Here is a 24,408-nt window from a genome sequence, read left to right as displayed (position 1 = left end):
TTACTTGGATGTAGAATAATAGCTATGAGGATAGATACAATATAAATACTATTTATTTTCTAAAATAAAAGCCTCTTTCAGTCAGTTAATAAAAACTCAGAATACATGCACATACAGAGTCTATTTCTCACTTGCTTTTGATATATAAGAACTGAAGAAAACCTATAAATAAAATTGCACAAATGCAGGAACAAATCAACAAGGTTGAATACAGCTAAACTCTCCGTGCCAAATACCTACAGTTAAAAAGAAATGTTTTAATAATAGATCTATTCTATTAATAACTTTAAAAATGATGTTTTTGAAAACAAGAAAAACTTTGCTTTTTGGGACTGTTATTTTGTCTGAAGAAAATGATTTCTTCCCCTAAACCCTAATATTTAGGCATTAGGAAAAATTAAAAGGAAAAATATTATCAAGCTATAAATAAATAACTTAAAATCTGAATGAATGTTTCACCCATCTTTGTTCCATAGCCATGACTAACCATAGGTTAAAAGTCAATTGTTTTAATGCTATCAACCATACCCACCAGATCTGCCTTCATTGCTTCTCCATCATCCTTTAGTGAAGAGTTATGTCTTCAAACTATAGTTAGATCTACCTGTAATAAATGTTTATGATTATGATAAGTGTATGATGTGTATGTGTATGTTTGGGGGAAAATAGATCTGGGGAATGAAGACTGAGGTAAGTTTATAAGGAATAAATATGGAATACAAGGAAAAATCCAATTAGTTTTTTTAAGTTTATTTTTTGAGATAATTCCATGGGTAATTATTTGACCATATTATTAAGTACAAAACAAATATAATAATTAAAAAAAAAAAGGGGTGGAGGGCAGACTTCCAGTTTCAAAATGGTAAACATTTGATATGATCTCCCCTTTTACACTAAATTCATAGAAATTAAGGGAAATATATATTAAAAATAAATAAAATAGCCATAGTAAAAAACAAACAAAAAAAGAATTGCAGAAATAGTAATTGACCTTTCAAAAATACAAGCAGACAAGAGAAAGGTCAGAGTCCAGGTTTCTCTTGGGAAAGTTCTAACCTAGGAGGTAAGACCAACAACACAAGCACTCCATGCCTCGAGATGAAATATAAGAAAAGGAGCTAGACCCAGGTGCAACTGACAGGATGATTAGTTGGAGTACCACAAAGGGAGGAGCCAGGCAAGTCAACCCTGGCATATCTCTCTCCTCCCGCTCCTGTAAGACAAATAGTATCTACCTCCCTTCAGGAAAGATGAATATGGACACTTATTGCAGAGAAATAGGGCAGCATGCTAGAGGGCTGGTGACACTGAGAGGAACGAGGAGCACTCCTAACCCAGAAGACCTTCATCAGGTCTTTCTGGTTGTAACCTCCAGGCATAACACCCTTCAGCAGATTTAGAGAGAATGTGGTAGAAGAAATATTTCAAGCGGTAACAACCTAGCATTCTCCAAAACTTTGCAGAGACATGAGACTTCAAAAGGGCCACGAGTGCCACACAAAATTAGAAACACAAAGACTAGATGATGAAATCTTAGATATCAAGTTAAAGAGGCAAGTCTTGAGGCCACTAGAGAGAAAAGACAGATTCCTTACAGGATAATAAAAACAGATTTCATCAGCATGCTGCTTGCAATGACACAACAGAACAAAACACTGAGTGAAAAAAACTTTGAACCTGAAATTCTATACCTGGTCCAATTAACGGGTAAACAAAGCCATTTTCAGAGAAAACAGTAATTGAGAATTTGATGCTCTTGTTTTCCAATTCTGTATGAGTTTAGTTTAACATTAAATATGTAAATAAGTTTATATATTTCAGATATAGTATATAGCTGATCCTACCGTTAGGCCTCCTGCCAATTGCCTACTATGTGTGCATGTATATGTTTGTTTCTTTGCAACTAAATTGATTCTTTGGGAGCTACACTCAGTTTGTTCCTTTGGCTCACATGCTGATTTTCTACCCATTCCCCTGTGCCTCCCCACCAACTTACAAACAATGATCTAAGTTTTAACTTTACGTGAAGGCTAATGTCTCTGGCCTGAATCTCCTGTCTGTAAAGCCCATCCTTCTACAATCTCACATGTCTGCCAGACTTGAGTCTCCACCTCTCCCAATTTGGGTCATTCAAATACCTCTTGAACCTTGGTTAGGACAGATTGAAACTTTTAGTAAAACACACAAGATTATATGTTCTTTTAGAGTTTTAGGCTATAATGTGTCAATAATAAATCAGAAGAAATAAAAGAATCCTTAATTTCTTTAAATTTAAATGTTAACCTTGCAATTTATTAGTTGTGTGACTCAGGGCAAGTTTTACTAAACGTGCCTAAACCTGTTTTTATCAAATGAGAAGAATACCTTTTTTTTTTTAAATTTATTATTATTATTTTAAATTAATTCATTTAATTATTTTTGTCTGTGTTGGGTCTTCGTTTCTGTGCGAGGGCCTTCTCCAGTTGCGGCAAGCGGGGACCACTCTTCATCGCGGTGCGCGGGCCTCTCATTATCGCGGCCTCTCTTGTTGCGGAGCACAGGCTCCAGACGCGCAGGCTCAGTAGTTGTGGCTCACGGGCCCAGCTGCTCCGCGGCATGTGGGATCTTCCCAGACCAGGGCTTGAACCCGTGTCCCCTGCATTAGCAGGCAGATTCTCAACCATTGCGTCACCAGGGAAGCCCCAAGAATACCTTTTTTACCCAAGCGTTATTGTGCAGAATAAATGACATAATATACTTAATGACATAATATATTTAAGGAGCCAGACAATACTAGGCTGTCAATAAATGTGAATTTTCTCCAATTCCTCCCTCTTAACAGCAGTGCAAATTCTGCTCATAGAGGAATGTGAATTTATTTATCCTTGAAAAATAATTTGAGAAATAGAAATAAAATTTCATTTTTCAAGTCCATGAATAAAGAAAAGTTTAAAATGAATACACAAGATGATATTTTAATTTACCCATGTTGCCATCTGTGAATGCCTATTTAAAATCAAATTATCAAATATTTGAGTATGTAACATACATAAAACACTCCCAATATATTTATACATATAGTTATATAATATAGTTGTGTAACTAAAGTATTTAATCAGAACACTTGTTTGTTAATTTACAATGAGAAATATTGTCAATCTAGTTAAGTGGGACATATTTTTCAGTTTGGCCTGACCAGCACATTCTCTTCTGGGAGGCAAATCTACTGGGAAAATCAAAGTATCAGAATATTCTCTAGTGAGCCTGAAATCAGAACGAAAGGCATTAGTTATGGAGTTCCAATGTACCCAGTGTTTATTCCCTACAATGGATATCTATAGCTGGCTTATCCAAAAACTAGAGGTGACCTCTCACCTTCTCCTTAGAGTCATGCTGTTTTTTTACTATGGGAGGTCAACTTTGGGACTCTACTTGTTTCTGCTTCTGTGGCTGAATTGTTCTTTCTCTACTTTTGTTTTGCCTTCAATCAAGTTTCTGGAACTATCTAATGAAGAGTGAACTTTAAATTTTGAAGCAGGAGAAACTTCCAATTAGAAAGTGGCATGCAGCTTTTCCGCATTCTGATGTGGAAGTTGGGTGGGCCCTTTACACTTGTACACAAGTAGCTTTCCAATATTCTTGAGGAGAGTCCTGAATGTGGGGAAGCAGCCCCCATCAGAGGTCTGACACTGGGCTTAAGTGTATATAAATATAAATATAAAATTGTATAAATTTGGTTTACTAGCAAGACAGCTTCCGCAGAGCTGAAGATAGTTTCTCTTAAATCTGGATTCAGCCTATCCTCTACCAGAAAATTATTATTTTGGTCTTAGAAGTTGTGTTTATAATTTTTGTTTAAGAATTTGTTCCTGGGGACTTCCCTGGTGGTCCAGTGGCTAAGACTCCGTGCTCCCAATTCAGGGGGCCTGGGTTCGATCCCTTGTCAGGGAACTAGATCCCACGTGCGGCAACTAAGAGTTCGCATGCTGCAACCAAAGATTCCACATACCGCAACTAAAAGATCCCGCAAGCCACAGTGAAGATCCTGCATGCCGCAACTAAGACCTGGCATAGCCAAATAAATAAATAATTTTTTTAAAAAAATGAATTTGTTCCCACTCAGGCGGGTGATGAAATCATATTATATGTGCAGTTGCAACTTTCCTTTGCCTCACCTTGAGGGCAAGACTGGAAGCAAACTGTATTGAATTTGGTACATTGACATCTGGACTATAATGCAGCCCTTTCACATAAAGTATTATTTGAGATGGAGTTGGGCAAACACCATGACTGTTTCGAGTAGTTGGCGGAACCAGATCCCATTAGTGTAAAGGATGCGGATTATCCCGTGTTAAGAACGGAATTCTCACTCACAGGCACTGTTTGTGTATATGTGTGTGTGTTGACACATGCCACGTGGAAGTCCGATGGTTGCGATGCAGGGACTTGGAAGTATAGTTGGGCTTTGGGTTCTAAGAGTAGCTACTTATGATGGCAGCTGTTAGTAAATGATTATAAACTAGTGGCTCATAGTCCCATAGAAACCCATAAAAAAGTTTGATTTGGCCATGGCAGTGTCATTTAAAAAAAAAAAAAAAAGAATCAGGTACCAGTGTTTAAAAATAAAGTTTCATTTAAAAATATGACTTTCAGACTTTTCTTGCAAAATCAGATCTGGCAAAACTAAGTCTTTGTTCCCACAGGTCAACAATCAGTTGGCTCTAAATAGCAGCTTCTCCCTTTAAATCGGGCGTGTACTAGCCAGTTCACCACCACTCTCGCCCACATTATTCCTGATATTGCAGCCAAATGTCATGGCCACTCTTCTTACACCACACAGCCTTCACACCTTTCCATTACCAGCCAGACCTCTGTTGACATTTGAGTTCACAACTGCTACACCACCCAAGCCTTGCAAAGGTCCTAGCAGGGTCTCAACCATCTTATGGAGAATTACAAGAACAGTGTCCCCTCCTAGGAGCTGGGCAGTTAGAGGCGGAGTGGCAGTCTGATCAACTTCACTAGCAGCAAAGGTAACAAATATCCCCTTGGCCAGCAGGATGGGAAGGCTGCAGAGGGGGACCAGACTGCAGCAAAGCTCCTAGTCACATGCGAGGCAGGATCCTGGACACTCTCCAAACAGTGTGGTAGATAAGTGGGTGCTAATATCTGGCAAGTGGATAGACAATCTTTTCCTGTAATTATCCGGACACAAAAATAAAAGGTAACCTCAGTTTGTAGTGACAAGCTGATGAAGCGGCACAAGTTGGGGGAGGAGGTGGGGAGGTCATCTCACAGTCACCTCTTCACATTTACCTACAACCATTTTCTCACTTGTTTTTCACTCAGTCTTAACTTCTTGAGAAGGCATGTTGCCAGGCTTTGGCTTTAAAAAGAACAGAAATCAAGCAGTTTTCCTTTGGAGTCAGTAAATAAGGGAAAAAAATAAAAACAGTAACAAAATTAATGGCTACAGGGTATCACCGATTGAGATGTGGGTCACGCCTTCTCACAGAGAACACATCTTAAAACTTATACTTTCCTCTGTTGTCATGAATGTTTAATCTGTATGAATATTTTGCACACATGTATAATAGAATTGTATAGAAGAGAATTCTGGGACTTCCCTGGCAGTCCAGTAGTTAAGACTCCGCGCTCCCAACGCAGGGGGCATGGATTTGATCCCTCGTCTGGGAAGATCCTGCATGCTGCATGGCGCAGCCAAAAAAGAAGAGAATTCTGTATGTTAAAAAATTGACAATATATAAGTCTGTATGTTTGTATTTGCATTTGGAAGGATCTGCTGCCCTGCAGTTCAAGACTGAGCATTTTGACAGGAGGGGAAGTATCTGGATTGGGTGTAATGTGGAAGTGGGGTGGGTATCCTCTGTTTGGAAGGAACTGCTTAAACACAAGAGGTGAAGCTCCAGCTGAACATCATTATCCAAGGAGAAGTAGTATTTCAGTTTTGATGGAAAGTCACTAAAGAGTCATTGTGAACTCAAGCTGTGCAATGCCGTACAGACTACAACGTGTCAGAAAAGAACAAGCAAAGGATAACAAGGCTTCTGTGTGTTGGGTTATTTTTAACAAATTCATTCTATTGATGTGACTAGTTTTTAATTCATTTCATAATTATGAAAAGTACCTATACAAAATGTCTACTGATTATAAATTTTGTGTAATCTATAAGTCTATGGTAAATGAAAGTGCAGCACATGCAGAGAAACAAGTGCTTTTATAAGTGTAAACAGAGAGAGGAAATAGCTGGATAATAGAAAGTGTCCATGTGCAACTTTACAAAATAGTGTCAAATGGCTCCCCAATGTACTTTATCAATTTACATTCCCGTCAGTAGTATGTGAGAGTTCCTGTGTCCATCCATGGTTATTTCTGTCATTATATCTCAAGTACCTAGCACAACGCTGAACACATAGTAGGAGCATAAGTGATGTCTGATGAATAAATGAATGAATGAGGACTACGGTTTGTTTACCATTGGGATAGTCCAAAACACAGGTCCAGCACCAGCTCCAACAAAAGGCAAGTAGGGGCAGAGCCAGCATTACACAAGTGTCTGCTCAGAGAAGCAAAGTAGAACATACTACCTGGAAAGTATAGTGGCAAGAAAACAATCAAATCCCAGGTGAGAAAAATGTAACAGAAGATGGCCAAGGCATGACAGGTAGTCAGTAGGCAATATGCAGAGATCCAGGCAGCAATGTGACTACCTCTGTGAGTTCTTACCAGTGGAAACCTTAACTCTGAAGGCAAGACCCCAGTTTCTGGAAGGCAGTATCAGAGAAACTATGGGCTTTTAGGGGGGAAAGAGAATAGGATGCAAAGGACTTTAAGGAGGATGGGACATTGAGTGGAACTGGAAAAAATCCCAGAACTAGAAATCAGAGTGGGTCTGCCAGACCATGTATGCCTTTATTCTCAGCCCTAGACCCACAGTGTTCACAGATGTCAATATATTTCTGGCTGTAGTTCAAGATCCATGGTGTCAATCTTAAAATATTTCTTTCCTGTTCATAATTCATTTTACCCTGGCCACCTTCTCACTGATGGCCATCACTTGTATTCCATTCCTTTCTCTGTCTAATCTTTCCTGCTTTGTAATTCAGTCATGTACTCCTGGTTGCCATCTTTAATACTAAATTGTGGCTTCCCAATTTTAGCTCAATCCACCGATGTGTTTATTCCAAGTTAATCTGCTAGTATTTACTGTCCTCCTCACACACTTTATTGTCTATGGGATATTTCTGTATCACCTTCCTCGTATTACTCACTTCAGGAAGGATTATTTTCCAATACAATGGCAGGGGAAAGGGAAACCAAATGATGATCAGATATTGGGAACACAAAAGAATTCTAAATTTATCTAAAGTTCTGAGAGAAAGAATACCTACAGTAGTGGCTCGACATTCATTGACTTCAACAGTGCTAGGACTATGTTTTCCAAAGAAGTAGGCACACAGTATCAGGAAGTCAAAACACAGTCACAGAATATTATGATGGTGAAACAATGCAAATGATAACATTGTCCACAGTCTTCCGTCTTTGTTCTATGCGTCCTATAATAAGGATATAACATGTTTCTTTGTGTTTCCCTAGTGTCCCTATATACTGAAGAGATAGGGTTAAATTTTATTCTTTAATTGGATCACATTAATTTTTAATTTGATGGTTAAAAAGTTCAAAGAATGTGCAATGCATAACCATATTTAATAGGCACATAAATATCAATTAATGAAGGGAGAAATTTTACTTATGTCTGAAAGCATTGCTGATTTAACTGAGGGACTTGAACTTTAGCTATACTCAGAGATATGTACTTCATTGGTCTACTGTATGACTGGACACTATGAGCTCTTTCACAAATTTCCCTAAATCAATAGTTTCTTGGAATATTGACAAATGAAATATTCAATACCTTCACTCCTTTCCTGGCACTCATAGGGCATATCTGAAATATTGCACAAGCATTTGTACCACCAATACAATGTGACAGATCTCAAACATTAAGTACATAGAATGCAGAATTAAATTGAGAATTTTTGATCAGTCCTATTCTACAAAATCCAAGCTCATGCCTACTACCATGCAGTAGGCACTGGTTGGGATTCAGGTCTCACAGTCTCTCCTTGGTCTGTAGAATCTATGAGCTGGGTCTCACCATGAGGTCAACAAGTGTCTCTTTAACACGCTACATTTCCCATCCTTTTCACTGTTGGAACCCAATGAGATTATCCATTAAAAGAATGACACTGAACCTGGCACACAGTAAGCCATTGGTTCATTCATTTATTCATGCAACAAATATTTATTCCTACAAGTATTCCTAATGCGGGAACCTAACACTATGGTCTGTGCTGGAACTCAATCTAGAATATGTTATACATGTATCTTAAAAATTTGCATGCTACCATGTGGATATACAGATCTATCTATTGAGAGAGAGAGACACACAGAGAGAGAGGGAGAGAGAGAGAGAATGTATATTCTTCTTAGTCAGGAGTAGAATATTTTGTAACTGCATAGCCTTGCCCTTGGATATCTTAGAAATTACTTAAAGGAAGGGAAAGAAGAAATATAAGGAGGAGGAGGAAGTGAGAAAAAGAAAGAGGAAGAGGATGAGGAGAAGAAAACACTAATCCAATGTTATTTTGAAATGCTTCCTTTCTGTTTTTATTTTCTTTACAGTCTGGTTTTTTTTTTTTAACTAATTGATATACATTCTAGTTTTCTTGTTTTGCTTTTATCTTCTCAAATTTTTCCAATTATCATGTATAACTTTAGAGAGTATGCAAAAAATATATATATACTGGAAAAACTGAAGAAACAAGATAACTTTGAAGTTACCAGTTATCACCAGAGCCCAGCTGGGCCCTTAGATACACTTGGTGTATGGGCCTAGGAGAGTCACCCTCTTTGGCAAACTGTAGTCTGCTGACCTTGGCAGCTGAAGTGAGGGTTGCTGCCTGAGGCACAGGCATTATGAGGTAATAACAACAGGTAAAATTAAATGAGGGTGATGACAACCAAGAAATAGATTAAAACCGTCCCAGGATACTTTCAATCTACTAAAAAAGGAGTAGGATGACCGGAAAGCATTAGTAGTCAAAGGCAAGATGTCCTCTGCTCTCAAATCAACCACAGCGAGGAACCAGACAAATAGTTCATAAATCTTGTCCAAAGAAAAGAAATAAGGAATTCAGATCTTCCTTATCTGAAAACTCTCTCATCTGTTCTCCACTATTTATTCATCAATTTACATCCTTACTTGGATTTTAAAATAATTTAAGATATCTCTTTCATTTCCTCTGGAAAGGGATATGCATTAATAATTTATGCCTTGCCTCCCTTTTTTTTGAAAAGCAGTATAGCAATGTTTTTAATGGATTAATTGCCAAATGGTCCTGACACAGCCACTTGTGTATACACAAGCTCACATTAGGCGTGACAAATGCAGAATGATATGTAGAAACTAACTTCGGCAAAAATCCTGACGTGTGACATGTGCCATTATAGGAAACTTGCCTAACACAGCACGTATGCAACTAGAGAGTTTGCCTTAAGAAAAGTGCTATGGGTACATATATTTTGCTATTTCTTCTGAAAAGTGCTTTGAAAATATTCATTTACGTCACACAACACAGACTTGAATCCAGAGAGGTATGTCAAAGTAAATTATGCATTAGAAATATTTCCCAAAAGAATAAATCACTTTTCTTAGATCAGCCTACTATCTAAAAGTTTCTCCCTCACATTGCAGAAGGATAAATATTACAAGGTGAAAAGGAATATATACTTTCTATAATGCTTGTATACAGTCTTCCTAGAAGAGAAAGCTGAGACATTTGGGGGATCTTTCTATAACCTTTTTTAATACTGGTTATATAAATGCATATATTTCAACTAAATTATGGCCAATGTTCAAACTAAGGATGAAATAATCAGTAAGATTTGTAACATTGTTTTTCTGCCTCCAAGTCTCAAAATTAAGTTTTCCCTTGATTCGAGCTCTTAGTTCAATAAGTATTTATTGTTTTATTACTGAAAAATGATATATATAAGATCTTATGCTAAAAGGTAACACAGAAAATGCAAATACAAAAAATAAGCAGATGTCTTTCCTTGTAAACTAGCACTCAGTTGGAGTTTCTATAAATATTGCAAACCAGAGTGGCAGACTTTTCTATATTAATATCTCTCACGGGGGTGGGGGGAGTAGAGGGTTGGAAAGCCTTAGCTTAAACCATTTAATTACTCCAAACAAGGCATGATTTTCCACTTAAGCAATACTTCATTTTCAGTGGAGACAATGAAACCTGCTTAATCCATACTACCACTGGAGAGTTTTAAAAAAAGATGTTGTTTAAGAATCGGAACCTGCTGTATAAAAAAATAAATAAAATAAAATTCAAAAATTCAAAAAAAAAAAAGAATTGGAGACAATCAGAAACAGAAAAATAGAATTGACTGATTCCTATAGAAAAGTTGTTATCTTGCCAGGGTTGCTTTTCTTAAAAGGAAACACATTTCCCTTACTTCTGTAAATGATATTTAGGGAAAGAGGGTTAGCAAATAGGTCCCCTAAACCTTGGAGCTCATAGCTGGCCTCTAGTTTTGCATTTCTGGTATTAAATTCCTCATTCTGAAAGCCGTACATATGTTCATAGGTTGTTGGTTGAATAACAGAAGGTGGAGAGGAAATCCTTCCTCCTCTTTTTAAAACTCTTCAATTCTAGAATTATTGTCTCTCCAACTACTCCTCTCTTTTCTACATGATGTCAAGGCCAAATGCTTTCCACCTGGAGGCCTTTGTTAACATCCTCATACTGCCAAGGAGAGGTTCCTCCTTATTCAAATCTCAGATGGCAAGGCAGAAGACGGAACTCCCGGTGACCCAACTCTATTGCAATTCAAGAGTAGAAATATAGGTCAAGAGGAAGACAGCATCCTGCCTTCAGATGCATCTTGCAGGGAGGCAAGGGTGTGGAGCACAGAGAAAAGCACCTCACCCACGTAAACAAAGCTGATGAGGGTGCGCTCAGCAGCTCAGGAGCTTCCGCAGCCAACATCTGCTGTGACACCTATGTTTGTAGCTATAGCAATGGCACTATGCCAAAAAGGATTAGTTCACTGTCACAATTCATTAAAGGCCAGCCTTGTTATGAAAAAATGTAAGCTAGGACTTTTTTTCCCCCACCTTTATTGAACTGTAATATTTATCTTGCATAACTGAAAAACAAAGAACACTTATACAAATTTATGTGTCATCCTTGGTATAGGCTATGCCGATCTCCGTCTGGTTCCAATTTTAGTATATTTGCTGTGGAAACAAGCACTAGGCTTGCTCAGATTTTTATTTGGGGTGTTTGTATTTTTTTAATTATTATTTTGATATTATTTAGATCTGAAAAATCATCAAGTCCCAAATTAACACACACACACACACACACACACACACACACACAGAAAAACCAAACAAAACACAAATAAGAATATAATAGTGGCTATCTTTACCTGACTTCTAAATTTTTAACTTCTTTTGATTATCAGTATTGTCTGAAGTTTCTGTAATGAGCATTCATTTACTATCTAGAGGTTAAGAACAAACACAAAATTTCTTTTTCCTCCAAAAAATTTGATTATCCCAGATCAAGTGATTTTCTTCTTCTTTCTATTTTAATGTAATGTTTCAAATGTTTACAATAGATACATAGAATAAGAAAAAAGTAATAATTATTTTATTTCTAAAAAGACTTTGGTGATGAAATTGTTTATTTTTTTAGCCTGAATGCTGGGAGCATAAAAAGATGGAATTTAGGAGACCAGCACAATAAAAAGGCTTAAATACTCTATTAAAAATGATGAATCAGCAAAGGCAGAAGTATTACCTTACCAGTGTAGAAGGATGTTCTGGGCCCAGCTGGGTAAGCTATAGTTCACACTTAGGCAAATTCACCACCTGTACTAAAGTGAGCTGCTAGACCAAGTCCTACCCTCCATCTGGCCAGAAAGATGGACAGCTAGAAAGCATTTGAAACGGAGATAGCAAGCCCAATTTATTCGTAGTATCAAGCACTGTTCCATGAACTGTCTGATCACTTATATAATGTGAATTTGAGTGAGAAATTAAGGTAAAAGGCCCAGAAATAACTTAAGGAAATTTGCAGGCCCTACACCACCAGAATGTGCAAATCACTTCATCTCCTGGACCAAACTGTTTATTCATTAGTAAAATAAATATTTCTATGGTCTTTCTCAATTCTAATAGTCTATGATGTGTATTGTTTCATAATAAATGAACTTACTCATATGCAGGAAATTCCTGTCCTCTAATTTCATTCTGGGAAATATTTGACCAAAGTGAAATTGATTTCGGAGAGGCAGCAGTGAGCGGTGGCGTGAAGCGAGATCTTAGCTCCCTGCCCAGGAATTGAACCTGGGTGGCCTGGATGAAAACCAGGAATCCTAACCGCTAGACCAGCAAGGGCTAAAGGCTAGAAGCAAATTTTCCCTGGCTCTTGCCCCCCATGAAAAATGTATTTCTCGAGGATGCAAAAACTGTAAAAAATAGGTACAAAGTTTATTATTAGAGACACAGTACAACAAGTGGGAGAGCACACAGAGAAACAGATGGTTTAGCTAAAACAGAAGCAAGGCAGAGATGCGCACCCAGAGAGACAGAGTGTGTCTCATTTATACAGGGCAGTTCTTTCAGGTCTTTGTTTACCTTTGGCCAATTATCTGGTTTCTTTTTCCACACCTGACCTGCCCTAGGACCCTTCCCAACATGGGTGTGCCACTTTTTCCAAGATGGATTCCAGCCCAGATACCTATGGGGGGGCCCTTGGCATCACATATTATGGGATGGTGCCCCTTACTTTTTGACGCCCAAGGAGCCTTTCTGTGCATGTGTAGTGTCCCTAGCCCCAGGATGGGAAATATATGACCTCTTGATCCTTTACTCAAACAAGGTTTAGCCCCTCTCTGTTCCTGCCATGACTGTTATCTTAAAGTGTCATCAGAAGACAAAGCCTGGCTATTTACCCTGTTTCTGTTGTTACTTCTATTTCGAAGTGTAAACAAGAGGCTGGTTGTAAATATCTAACCTGGAGCCCACCTATCTCCTGTCTCAGGAAATGCAAACAGGAGGCTAGTTGTAAGTGTCCAGCCTGAAGCCCACCTTTTTCTCGCCCCAAGAAATGTAAGCAGGAGGCCAGTTTTAAATGCCTAGCCAGAGCCCATGGATCTGCTGCCTCAAAATTAATAGAGAAAAAAATTGTTGATGACTAGTTATCATATAGACATAATAAAGCAGCTATCAGAATGTAGTTTTTAGTTGTGGTTCTTAAAGGAAAAATTCTTTAATGTCCACCCAAAATACTGCACAATGTTCTTTATGAGGGAAAACCCCAAAGTAGGCATCATTCAGCCAAGGCAGCAACCCTTAGAAATTCCTTTATTTTTGTTCTGAAGTGCCAAGCCAATAACATCATGTTGATGAAATCTTCAAACTTTGTCCCTCGGTACCATCATGACAACATGCAAACATTTTAACAGTGTGTACATTAATAACTGTTGTCACCTGCATAATTTCTCTAGGAGTTTGCCTACTAATCTTACCACTCACTTAAGCAGTTGTGAAACTGTTGATGTATGTAGTTATTTTTTAAAAGCCCCAAGAGAGTAATTATACTATAAGGGTAGGTGGATACATATAATTCGGAATTTTGACTCAGAGATCCCTACCTAGAAACTCCCTGACAATGAAACTTTGTCAGAGAGACAAATGCTCTTATATATACAGGAGAGACCACAGTGCCTGGAGAAGAGAGGGTGTAGTCACCCCAAAAAGAAGCGGTGGTGCTTTGGTTGCAAAGCCCTGGGGCAAATGCCAAAAGCTGGTGTTTTTCTGCAGCTTTCTTCCCTTTGCTTGTAGCCTTCCAAATGCTGCTCACACTCACCCACAATAAAGTCTGAAATTATGAAAGTCCCTGGGAATGAAATTGAGAACTTAACAGTTTCTCATTTTCAAAGAGCAAAGAATATTTTTTATAGAGAAAAGGCAGTCATTTATCAGTGGATTAATAAATCCTTTCATTCTTATCTGGAAAAAGGCCTCTTAGAAGTTGTTGGATCTTTCATATTCTTTTAGCTAAACTAGTCAATTGAACGTTGATGTGTGATTTAGACATCTTTTTCTCCTGCCATTGGAGCTAATGCTGTTGACTCATTTTGTTGCCAAAGGTAAGTTCATATGCCTGATGCACAGCGAGGCCAAATAAACCCAAACGTCAGAATATGGAGCAGAGAAAGGACCATGCAAGGGGAACAGGTGGCTGGTGCTCAAAAGACCTGAACTCTCCTACGGGGTTTCAGGGAAGAGTTTTTGTAAGCAGAATTTTGGGGGAGGGCTGCAGGGTGTGTGACTTTCTTCTGGTTGGTTGGTGGTGGGGTAACAGGGCAGTGTTCCCACAACCTCAATCATGAGCCTTCTGCTTCAAATTGGTCTGGAGTCTCTGCATGTACTTACCATCCTCCACCTGGATGGGGGGCCTTAGTTCTAGAAGAACTCAAATGTGTACTGTTATGTGCATTCCTTGAGGGGGGAACTAGGATTCTGCTTTCTTGCTGCACTATTGTTTCTTGACTGCTTTTCCTTTGTTTCTGCATTCTCTCATTTCCCTAATCACAAACTGTTTGAATCTGCCCTTTGGAGCTCAGGGAAGTTCTAGGAGGCTGAAGCCTTTTTCCTGCAAACAAGAAATGGGGGGTAGGGGAGGTGGGGACAATGACACAACAAGGCTTTTGTACCTGGGAGGGTCCCACAGGGTCCTGCTCGGTTTCAATTTGAGGAAACCACCATGAGACCCTCAGGGGAGGAACCACTGGTTGTTATTACTAAGTTGAGCAAGTTTTAAAACTAGTAACATGGAGAGAAAATGTCTAAAGTGTGAGTCAATCCTCTTCTTTTTTCTGAATAAGGACTTAAACTGTATAATAATTCTAAGTGTGATCTAAAAAGGGGAGGGGATTATAAACCAAGTTGTAAGCATTAAGCTGGATATAATACAGCTGCTTCAAGTCAGATCTAGCTATTCATTTAAGACCCCAACAGGCATAAATATACTCATCTGGGAGGGAGTCATGCTCTGAATGATGAATTCATGCTAAAGGATTCATCCAGATTATACACTCTAAAAACTGACACGTCTGTAAAGTTTCTCAAATATGATTTGATACACATATCTCCTCCTTGGTCTGCAAAGTCCAGCTCTTTTGAGATTCTTCTCCAGACTGAGACTAAATTAGCCTTTTCCTTCTCCTTGCCCCCATAGTACATCATAGATTTGAAACCAAGCAGGACCCTGTGGAGTCATCCTGGGTACAAAAGCCTTTCCTTTTCTAGTTTGTAGGAAAAAGGCTCAGTCTCCTAGACCTTCCCTGAATTCCAAAGGGCAGTTTCAAACAGTTGCAAGTCAGGGAAGTAAGAGAATGCAGAAACAAAGGAAAAGCAGTCAAGAAACAATAGTGCAGCAAGAAAGCAGAATCCTAGTTCCTCCTCAAGGAATATACATAAAAATATACCTTTGAGTTCTTCTACGGGAACTAAGGCCCCCACCCAGCTGGAGGATGGTAACTGCATGCTGAGACCCCAGACTGGTTGGAACCAGAAGGCTCAAGATTGAGATTCCTAGAACACTGCCCTGTTACCTCACCACCAACCAACCAGTAGAAAGTCACATACTCTGCATCCCGCCCCCCAGATTTTGCCTATAAAATCTCTTCCCCAGGGGCTTCCCTGGTGGCGCAGTGGTTGAGAGTCTGCCTGCCAATGCAGGGGACACGGGTTCGAGCCCTGGTCTGGGAAGATCCCACATGCCGCGGAGCGACTGGGCCCGTGAGCCACAGGGCCCGTGAGCCACAGGGCCCGTGAGCCACAGGGCCCGTGAGCCACAATTGCTGAGCCTGCGCATCTGGAGCCTGTGCTCTGCAACAAGAGAGGCCGCGATAGTGAGAGGCCTGCGCACCACAATGAAGAGTGGTCCCCGCTTGCCACAACTAGAGAAAGCCCTCACACAGAAACGAAGACCCAACACAGCCAAAAATAAATAAATAAATAAAAATTTTTTTTAAAAAGTGCCACACAACATACTGTCTTTACAGAAATTGAACTATTAAAAAAAAAAAAAAAAAATCTCTTCCCCGACAATCATTAGGGAGTTTGGGTTTTTTGAGCATGAGCCACCTGTTCTCCTTGCTTGGCCCTGCAATAAACCTTTCTCTGCTCCAAACTCCAATGTTTCCATTTGTCTGGCCTCCCTGTGCATTGGGCACACAAACTTGGGTTTGGTAACAGATTCTGTTGCCAAAATCTTGGCTTTCTGTGCACCGACGCCAAACAGAATTACGAGACAAAGTTATGGAAGAGAAAGAAAGAGTGGCTTTATTTCTTTACCAGGAAAAGAGGGAAAACTAGCAACTCAAGAACTGTGCCCACTTCACTAAGGAATAGGGAGAGGTTATAGAGTCAGGACTCGTGGCCAGAGGTATGTGATAAGGATCAAGGAAGTAACAGTCTTGTGTTCTTCTTTCTTCCACAAAGTTTCAAAAGGGTGGGGTTGCTGGCAAGATTAGGGGGTGTGCAGGGTCTCAAGTGGTCAGGTCTTCTAATCTTGACGAGCTTCTCTGGTCCCTTTAATCTGACCTCAGGTGGTTTCCTGGCTGCTCCTCCCTTGATTAGCAACTGTTCGAATCCGCCCTTTGGAACTCAGGAAAAGTCATGGAAGCTGGAGTCTTGCCTACGAGAAACGGGGGACAAAAAGGCCTCTTTGCCCAGGAGCCGCACAGGGCCCTGCTCGGCATCAATTCTTCTGTTATAATCATAGTTAATACATATAGTGTTTACTATGTGCTAGACATTGTTCTAGGTTCTTTAGATAAAAGAACCTATTAAATCACTTAAACTTCAAAGTAACTCTATGAGGAAGGTTCTATTATTTTCCCCATTGAGCAAATAAATGTTAAGTAACTCTTCAAAGGCCATGCACCCAGTAAATGAAATAACTGATTTGGAACCCAGGCAATTTGGATTAAAAGTCTATGCTCTTAACCACTATGCTAACTATTTCACTGGATTTTAACAGTCTCTTTACATTGTAGGTAATTGTGATATTATGATTTATAATAAGAAATATATAGTTGGTCTTCATCCCCATTTCTGGTACAGAGATCTTAAAACCCTAGGAATTTCCTAAGTGACTAGTGCCATAAAAGTGTCTTTTGTTATGTTAATGAGTGGCTTTTGGGAAGCCCTTAGATCACCTAAGGGTGGGGTCTGGTTGCCAGGGGAACCAACCACATGATTAGAAGTTTGGATCCTTTAATCCCACCTCCTGACCTCCAAGGAGAGGAGAGAGGCTGGAGATAGAGTTCAATCATCCTAGGCCGGTGATTTAATCATTCAAGCCTGTTGTGATGAAAAGGAAAGGGTTCCGAGAGCTTCCATGAACCAAAACACTTCCACATCGTCTGTGCCAGGTCCCAAACTCCATGAGGACAGAAGCTACTTTGTTTAGGACCTTGTCCTATGTATCTCTTCTTCTGACTGTTACTGCATATTTTAAAAAATATCCTTTGTAACAAACTGGCAATCTAGTGAGTAAACTCATTTCCTGAGTTCTGTGAGCTGCTCTAACAAATCAGTCAAACCCAAGGGGGTGGGCATGGAAACCTCTGATTTATAGCCAGCAGGTCAGAAGCACAGGGGACAACTTGGACTTGCAATTGGCATATGAAGTGGAGGGCAGTCTTGTTGGACTGAACTGTTAATCTGATGCTATCTCTGGATAGATAGTGTCAGAATTGAAATGAATCATGGGACACCCAGGTGGTGATAGAAAATTGCTGGATGGTGTGGGGAAAAAACCCACACAATGGAATTGGGTAAAGAATAATAGTCCTCCTTAAGAACTGACTGTTCATTCCTTCAGGGTAGGTATTATAACTTTCTCATCCTTATATCTTCACTGCTGAGCTTAATAGATTTTGTTGAAATGAATTGCAAACTCCTTACAGACTAGAATCTTTATTCTTTTTACACTCAGAGTATTCAGTGTACTTTGAATTCTCTGCACACTAGGAATGATAAATAAACATAGATAAAGAAATTAACTTATCTCCTTATGAACAGGGTAAATTTTAAAGAGAAAGGTAGCAAGTGCTGTAAAATATAAAAATATAAATGGAATTTATTTCAGAAACTGTTAAGGATTAAAAAGTCAGCAAATCTGACTCCTTTTCAAAAATTCAATTCTTCTTTCTCCTTAGCAAACTCTCCAATAATTCACTTCTCTTAAAACCATATTTCCATCATCTTATGCACTTATAAACTTTTTCCTTGGAGTTCTTAACCATTCATGGCTTAGATGAGCAAATCTGAGCCTTTTATCCTCCTGGGCACCGAAGCTGTTCCTTGGGTAAGGCGAACACATAATTCCCATCCATAGGGCTCACTAAAAGTACCTTAACCTCCACCAAAATTTTTTAAGTCACTTACGTGACGCCCCATCTCCTCCTCTCATCCCATCCCCAGTCCTGGGAATCACTAAGACCACTTCTTATCTTCCCCTTGCTTGTTACTGGCTTTTATTCTGTTTTGAAGAGCTAATAACCTTTTTCCATTTTTCTATTCTGTTAATTGAAAAACAATGTACAACCTTAAATTTGAGAGTTATGTTTTATTTGGGGACATTACTGAGGACTATAGCATGGGAAGACAGCCACTCAGATAGCTCTGAGGAAACTGCTCCAAAGAGGTAAGGAAAGAGCCAGGATATATAGGAGTTTTTGCTGGAAAAAAATATATAGTCAAACATCAAAAGATTACTGCTAATTACCAAAAAAACCACCTCAAGTTAATGATTTTAGTGCTTTTCCATATATGCGAAGATGAAAGAGTCTGGGCTGATTGAAATTATTCCTTTGATATGCATCTTAACTATGTAGGGCCAGTAGCCTGTTTTTCTCCATCCTGAATTCCCCTCAGTGTGCATCGTCGGGGGCAACTGCAGTGGCTTATGGCTTGATGGAGGGCAACATTCATTCTTTACCGGAATGGCAGGCAATATTCTTTGTCCATGTATCTACTTCTTCACTAACAATCCTATCTATGCTTAGAATATACTCTGCTATATTCCAAAGAATCTAAGAATTCCCTGTAATAAGATCCCCTTTCTTTTCTAACATTCCAACAGATAAAATTCAGACTTGTGCTTACATAATTTCTTCTGTATTGTATCTTTGAATGTGACAGTTACTGTATTTGCCATATCAAAATCTTAATGATTTGACAAAGCCACAATCCAAAGTTGGTCTGGCAGCTCTCTTCAGCAGCTATCTTCCAAATGTTGATTCAGGGAAGCTCCACTCTCTCAGAATCCTTCACCTATAGTCTTGGGGCAATGAAGAGAGTGCACAGAAAATTATGAAGGACATTTAAGGAGCCAGGTCTGGAAGTGGCACAAATGGCTTCTGTCCACAGTCTCTTTACCAGTCTGTCAACCTAAATAAAACTAGGAAACAATAATCAAGCAAAAAGTGTTTATTTGGGATCAAAGGATTACAATTCCTGGCACACAGATACACAGACTCAATTCAAACAGTGTCAGCCAGGGAGTAAAAGTCAGGAGCTTTTAAAGGCAAAGAAGGGAGGTTTGCATTACAAACAATTTTAATTGGAGTTAGAGACAGAGGCTAGTCTTGGCTAAACATGACTGAGTTCTCAGGCTATCCCTAGGGAGAAGGGAAAGTCTGTTACTGTGACAAGTTGCAAGTATTCTTGCTGGGTCCTTGGAATATTTGTGGTTTGGCCTAGTTCAAAAGTTCATGGCTCCACCCAGTGAGGACCTGTGTAAGGTCCACCTCCTTAATGGCCTATCAGCTCCATTTTAAAACCCCTTGACGTAAGTGACTCCATTTTGTTTCACATTTCACAAGTCCTATGGCTTCAATCTAGTTGATCTAACTGCAAGAGGCACTTTGAACTATAGCATTCCCATATTCCCTAGAGGAGGGAATAAGATTAGAGAGCATCTAGTCAGTCTCTGCCACAGTCTTCCTTTCTGGCCACTCATTATCCCTTTTATTCATCCTCCCACACAGGAAACACCTTCACCCCCACCACTAACCCAAAACCTTTAATCACTAACTGTATGAACTCAAAATCCAGGCTCTCCAGTTGACATGCAGTCCTTCTCATCTAATTAAGATGTGAGGCCCTAGGCTCTGGAGACCAATGAACCAAAGAGACAAGTAAGTGATCTTCACCCAAACGCATATCTAATTACAATGGTGGAGTAGGGATGAGATAACCACAGTAAATACTCCATTTCAAAGGAGAATAAGAAACAGCAGTCGCGGACAGGAAGACCCTGGACTTCACCAAGGAGGATACCCCACGTCCAAGGACAGAGGAGAAGCCACAGTGAGACGGTAGGAGGGGCGCAATCAGAGTAAAATCAAATCCCATAACTGCTGGGTGGGTGACTCACAGACTGGCGAACACTTATACCACAGAAGTCCACCCACTGGAGTGAAGGCTCTGAGCCCCACGTCAGGGTTCCCAACCTGGGGGTCCAGCAACAGGAGGAGGAATTCCTAGAGAATCAGACTTTGAAGCCTAGTGGGAATTGATTGCAGGACTGTGACAGGACTGGGGGAAACAGAGACCCCACTCTTGGAGGGCACACACAAAGTAATGTGTGCATCGGGACCCAGGGGAAGGAGCAGTGACCCTGGGGGAGACTGAACCAGACGTACCTGCTGGTGTTGGGGGGTCTCCTGCAGAGACAAGTGGTGGCTCTGTTTCACCGTGGGGATAAGGACACTGGCAGCAGAGGTCCTGGGAAGTTCTCCTTGGCGTGAGCCCTCCCAGAGTCTGCCATTAATCCCACCAAAGAGCACGGGTAGGCTCCAGTGTTGGGTTGCCTCAGGCAAAACAACCAACAGGGAGGGAACCCAGCCCCACCCATCAACAGTCAAGTGGATTAAGGTTTTACTGAGCTCTGACCGCCACAGCAACAGTCAGCTCTACCCACCACCAGAGCCTCCCATCAACCCTCTTAGCCTCAACCACCAGAGGGCAGACAACAGAAGCAAGAAAAACTACAATCCTGCAGCCTGTGGACCAAAAACCACAGTTACAGAAAGACAGAGAAGATGAAAAGGCAGGGGGCTATGTACCAGATGAAGGAACAAGAAAAAACCCCAGAAAAACAACTAAATGAAGTGGAGATAGGCAACCTTCCAGAAAAAGAATTCAGAATAATGATAGTGAAGATGATCCAGGACCTCGGAATAAGAATGGAGGCAAAGATTGAGAAGATGCAAGAAATGATTAACAAAGACCTAGAAGAATTAAAGAACAAACAAACAGAGATGACCAATACAATAACTGAAATGAAAACTACACTAGAAGGAATCAATAGCAGAATAACTGAGGCAGAAGAACGGATAAGTGACCTGGAAGACAGAATGGTGGAATTCACTGCTGCGGAACAGACTAAAGAAAAAAGAATGAAAATAAATGAAGACAGCCTAAGAGACCTCTGGGACAACATTAAACGCAACAACATTCGCATTATAGGGGTCCCAGAAGGAGAAGAGAGAGAGAAAGGACCAGAGAAAATATTTGAAGAGATTATAGTCGAAAACTTCCCTAACATGGGAAAGGAAATAGCCACCCAAGTCCAGGAAGCGCAGAGAGTCCCATACAGAATAAACCCAAGGAGAAACACGCCGAGACACATAGTAATCAAAGTGGCAAAAATTAAAGACAAAGAAAAATTACTGAAAGCAGCAAGGGAAAAACGACAAATAACATACAAGGGAACCCCCATAAGGTTAACAGCTGATTTCTCAGCAGAAACTCTGCAAGCCAGAAGGGAGTGGCATGATATACTTAAAGTGATGAAAGGGAAGAACCTACAACCAAGATTACTCTACCCAGCAAGGATCTCATTTAGATTTGATGGAGAAATCAAAAGCTTTACAGACAAGCAAAAGCTAAGAGAATTCAGCACCACCAAACCAGCTCTACAACAAATGCTAAAGGAACTTCTCTAAGTGGGAAACACAAGAGAAGAAAAGGACCTACAAAAACAAACCCAAAACAATTAAGAAAATGGTCATAGGAACATACATATCGATAATTACCTTAAACGTGAATGGATTAAATGCCCCAACCAAAAGACATAGACTGGCTGAATGGATACAAAAACAAGACCCATATATATGCTGTCTACAAGAGACCCACTTCAGACCTAGGGACACATACAGACTGAAAGTGAGGGGATGGAAAAATATATTCCATGCAAATGGAAATCAAAAGAAAGCTGGAGTAGCTATACTCATATCAGATAAAATAGACTTTAAAATAAAGAATGTTACAAGAGACAAGGAAGGACACTACATAATGATCCAGGGATCAATCCAAGAAGAAGATATAACAATTATAAATATATATGCACCCAACATAGGAGCACCTCAATACATAAGGCAACTGCTAACAGCTATAAAAGAGGAAATCGACAGTAACACAATAATAGTGGGGGACTTTAACACCTCACTTACGCCAATGGACAGATCATCCAAAATGAAAATAAATAAGGAAACAGAAGCTTTAAATGACACAATAGACCAGATAGATTTAATTGATATATATAGGACATTCCATCCAAAAACGGCAGATTACACGTTCTTCTCAAGTGCACACGGAACATTCTCCAGGATAGATCACATCTTGGGTCACAAATCAAGCCTCAGTAAATTTAAGAAAATTGAAATCATATCAAGCATCTTTTCTGACCACAACGCTATGAGATTAGAAATGAATTACAGGGAAAAAAACGTAAAAAAGACAAACACATGGAGGCTAAACAATACGTTACTAAATAGCCAAGAGATCACTGAAGAAATCAAACAGGAAATAAAAAAATACCTAGAGACAAATGACAATGAAAACACGACGACCCAAAACCTATGGGATGCAGCAAAAGCGGTTCTAAGAGGGAAGTTTATAGCTATACAAGCCTACCTAAAGAAACAAGAAAAATCTCAAGTAAACAATCTAACCTTACACCTAAAGAAACTAGAGAAAGAAGAACAAACAAAACCCAAAGTTAGCAGAAGGAAAGAAATCATAAAGATCAGAGCAGAAATAAATGAAATAGAAACAAAGAAAACAATAGCAAAGATCAATAAAACTAAAAGTTGGTTCTTTGAGAAGATAAACAAAATTGATAAGCCATTAGCCAGACTCATCAAGAAAAAGAGGGAGAGGACTCAAATCAATAAAATCAGAAATGAAAAAGGAGAAGTTACAACAGACACCGCAGAAATACAAAACATCCTAAGAGACTACTACAAGCAACTTTATGCCAATAAAATGGACAACCTGGAAGAAATGGACAAATTCTTGGAAAGGTATAACCTTCCAAGACTGAATCAGGAAGAAACAGAAAATATCAACAGACCAATCACAAGTAATGAAATTGAAACTGTGATTAAAAATCTTCCCACAAACAAAAGTCCAGGACCAGATGGCTTCACAGGTGAATTCTATCAAACATTTAGAGAAGAGCTAACACCCATCCTTCTCAAACTCTTCCAAAAAATTGCAGAGGAAGGAACTCTCCCAAACTCATTCTATGAGGCCACCATCACCCTGATACCAAAACCAGACAAAGACACTACAAAAAAAGAAAATTACAGACCAATATCACTGATGAATATAGATGCAAAAATCCTCAACAAAATACTAGCAAACAGAATCCAACAACACATTAAAAGGATCATACACCACGATCAAGTGGGATTTATCCCAGGGATGCAAGGATTCTTCAATATACACAAATCAATCAATGTGATACACCATATTAACAAATTGAAGAAGAAAAACCATATGATCATCTCAATAGATGCAGAAAAAGCTTTTGACAAAATTCAACACCCATTTCTGATAAAAACTCTCCAGAAAGTGGGCATAGAGGGAACCTACCTCAACATAATAAAGGCCATATATGACAAACCCACAGCAAACATCATTCTCAATGGTGAAAAACTGAAAGCATTTCCTCTAAGATCAGGAACGAGACAAGGATGTCCACTCTCACCACTATTATTCAACATAGTTCTGGAAGTCCTAGCCACGGCAATCAGAGAAGAAAAAGAAATAAAAGGAATACAAATTGGAAAAGAAGAAGTAAAACTGTCACTGTTTGCGGATGACATGATACTATACATAGAGAATCCTAAAACTGCCACCAGAAAACTGCGAGAGCTAATTAATGAATATGGTAAAGTTGCAGGTTACAAAATTAATGCACAGAAATCTCTTGCATTCCTATACACTAA

At 39.4% G+C, this 24,408-nt stretch overlaps 1 protein-coding gene and 1 pseudogene across 1 annotated transcript in view; both read right to left on the bottom strand.

Moving 5' to 3' along the window:
• The window catches only part of TMPRSS11E (transmembrane serine protease 11E), an 82,480-nt gene extending 73,502 nt beyond the window's left edge, over positions 1 to 8,978 (bottom strand). The window contains exon 1 of the mRNA XM_028161717.2: positions 8,845 to 8,978. Coding sequence (XP_028017518.2) covers positions 8,845 to 8,978 — 134 coding nt within the window. The remainder of the gene's footprint in view (positions 1 to 8,844) is intronic.
• Positions 8,979 to 11,229: 2,251 nt separating this feature from the next.
• On the bottom strand, positions 11,230 to 11,329 carry LOC114235477 (U6 spliceosomal RNA; annotated as a pseudogene).
• Between the last annotated feature and the right edge of the window lie 13,079 nt (positions 11,330 to 24,408).

This window comes from Balaenoptera acutorostrata, chromosome 5, assembly GCF_949987535.1.
Source record: "Balaenoptera acutorostrata chromosome 5, mBalAcu1.1, whole genome shotgun sequence".
Taxonomy (NCBI): domain Eukaryota; kingdom Metazoa; phylum Chordata; class Mammalia; order Artiodactyla; family Balaenopteridae; genus Balaenoptera; species Balaenoptera acutorostrata.
Note: the sequence above shows the minus strand (reverse complement) of the source record. Positions and strands in the feature narration are given on the sequence as shown.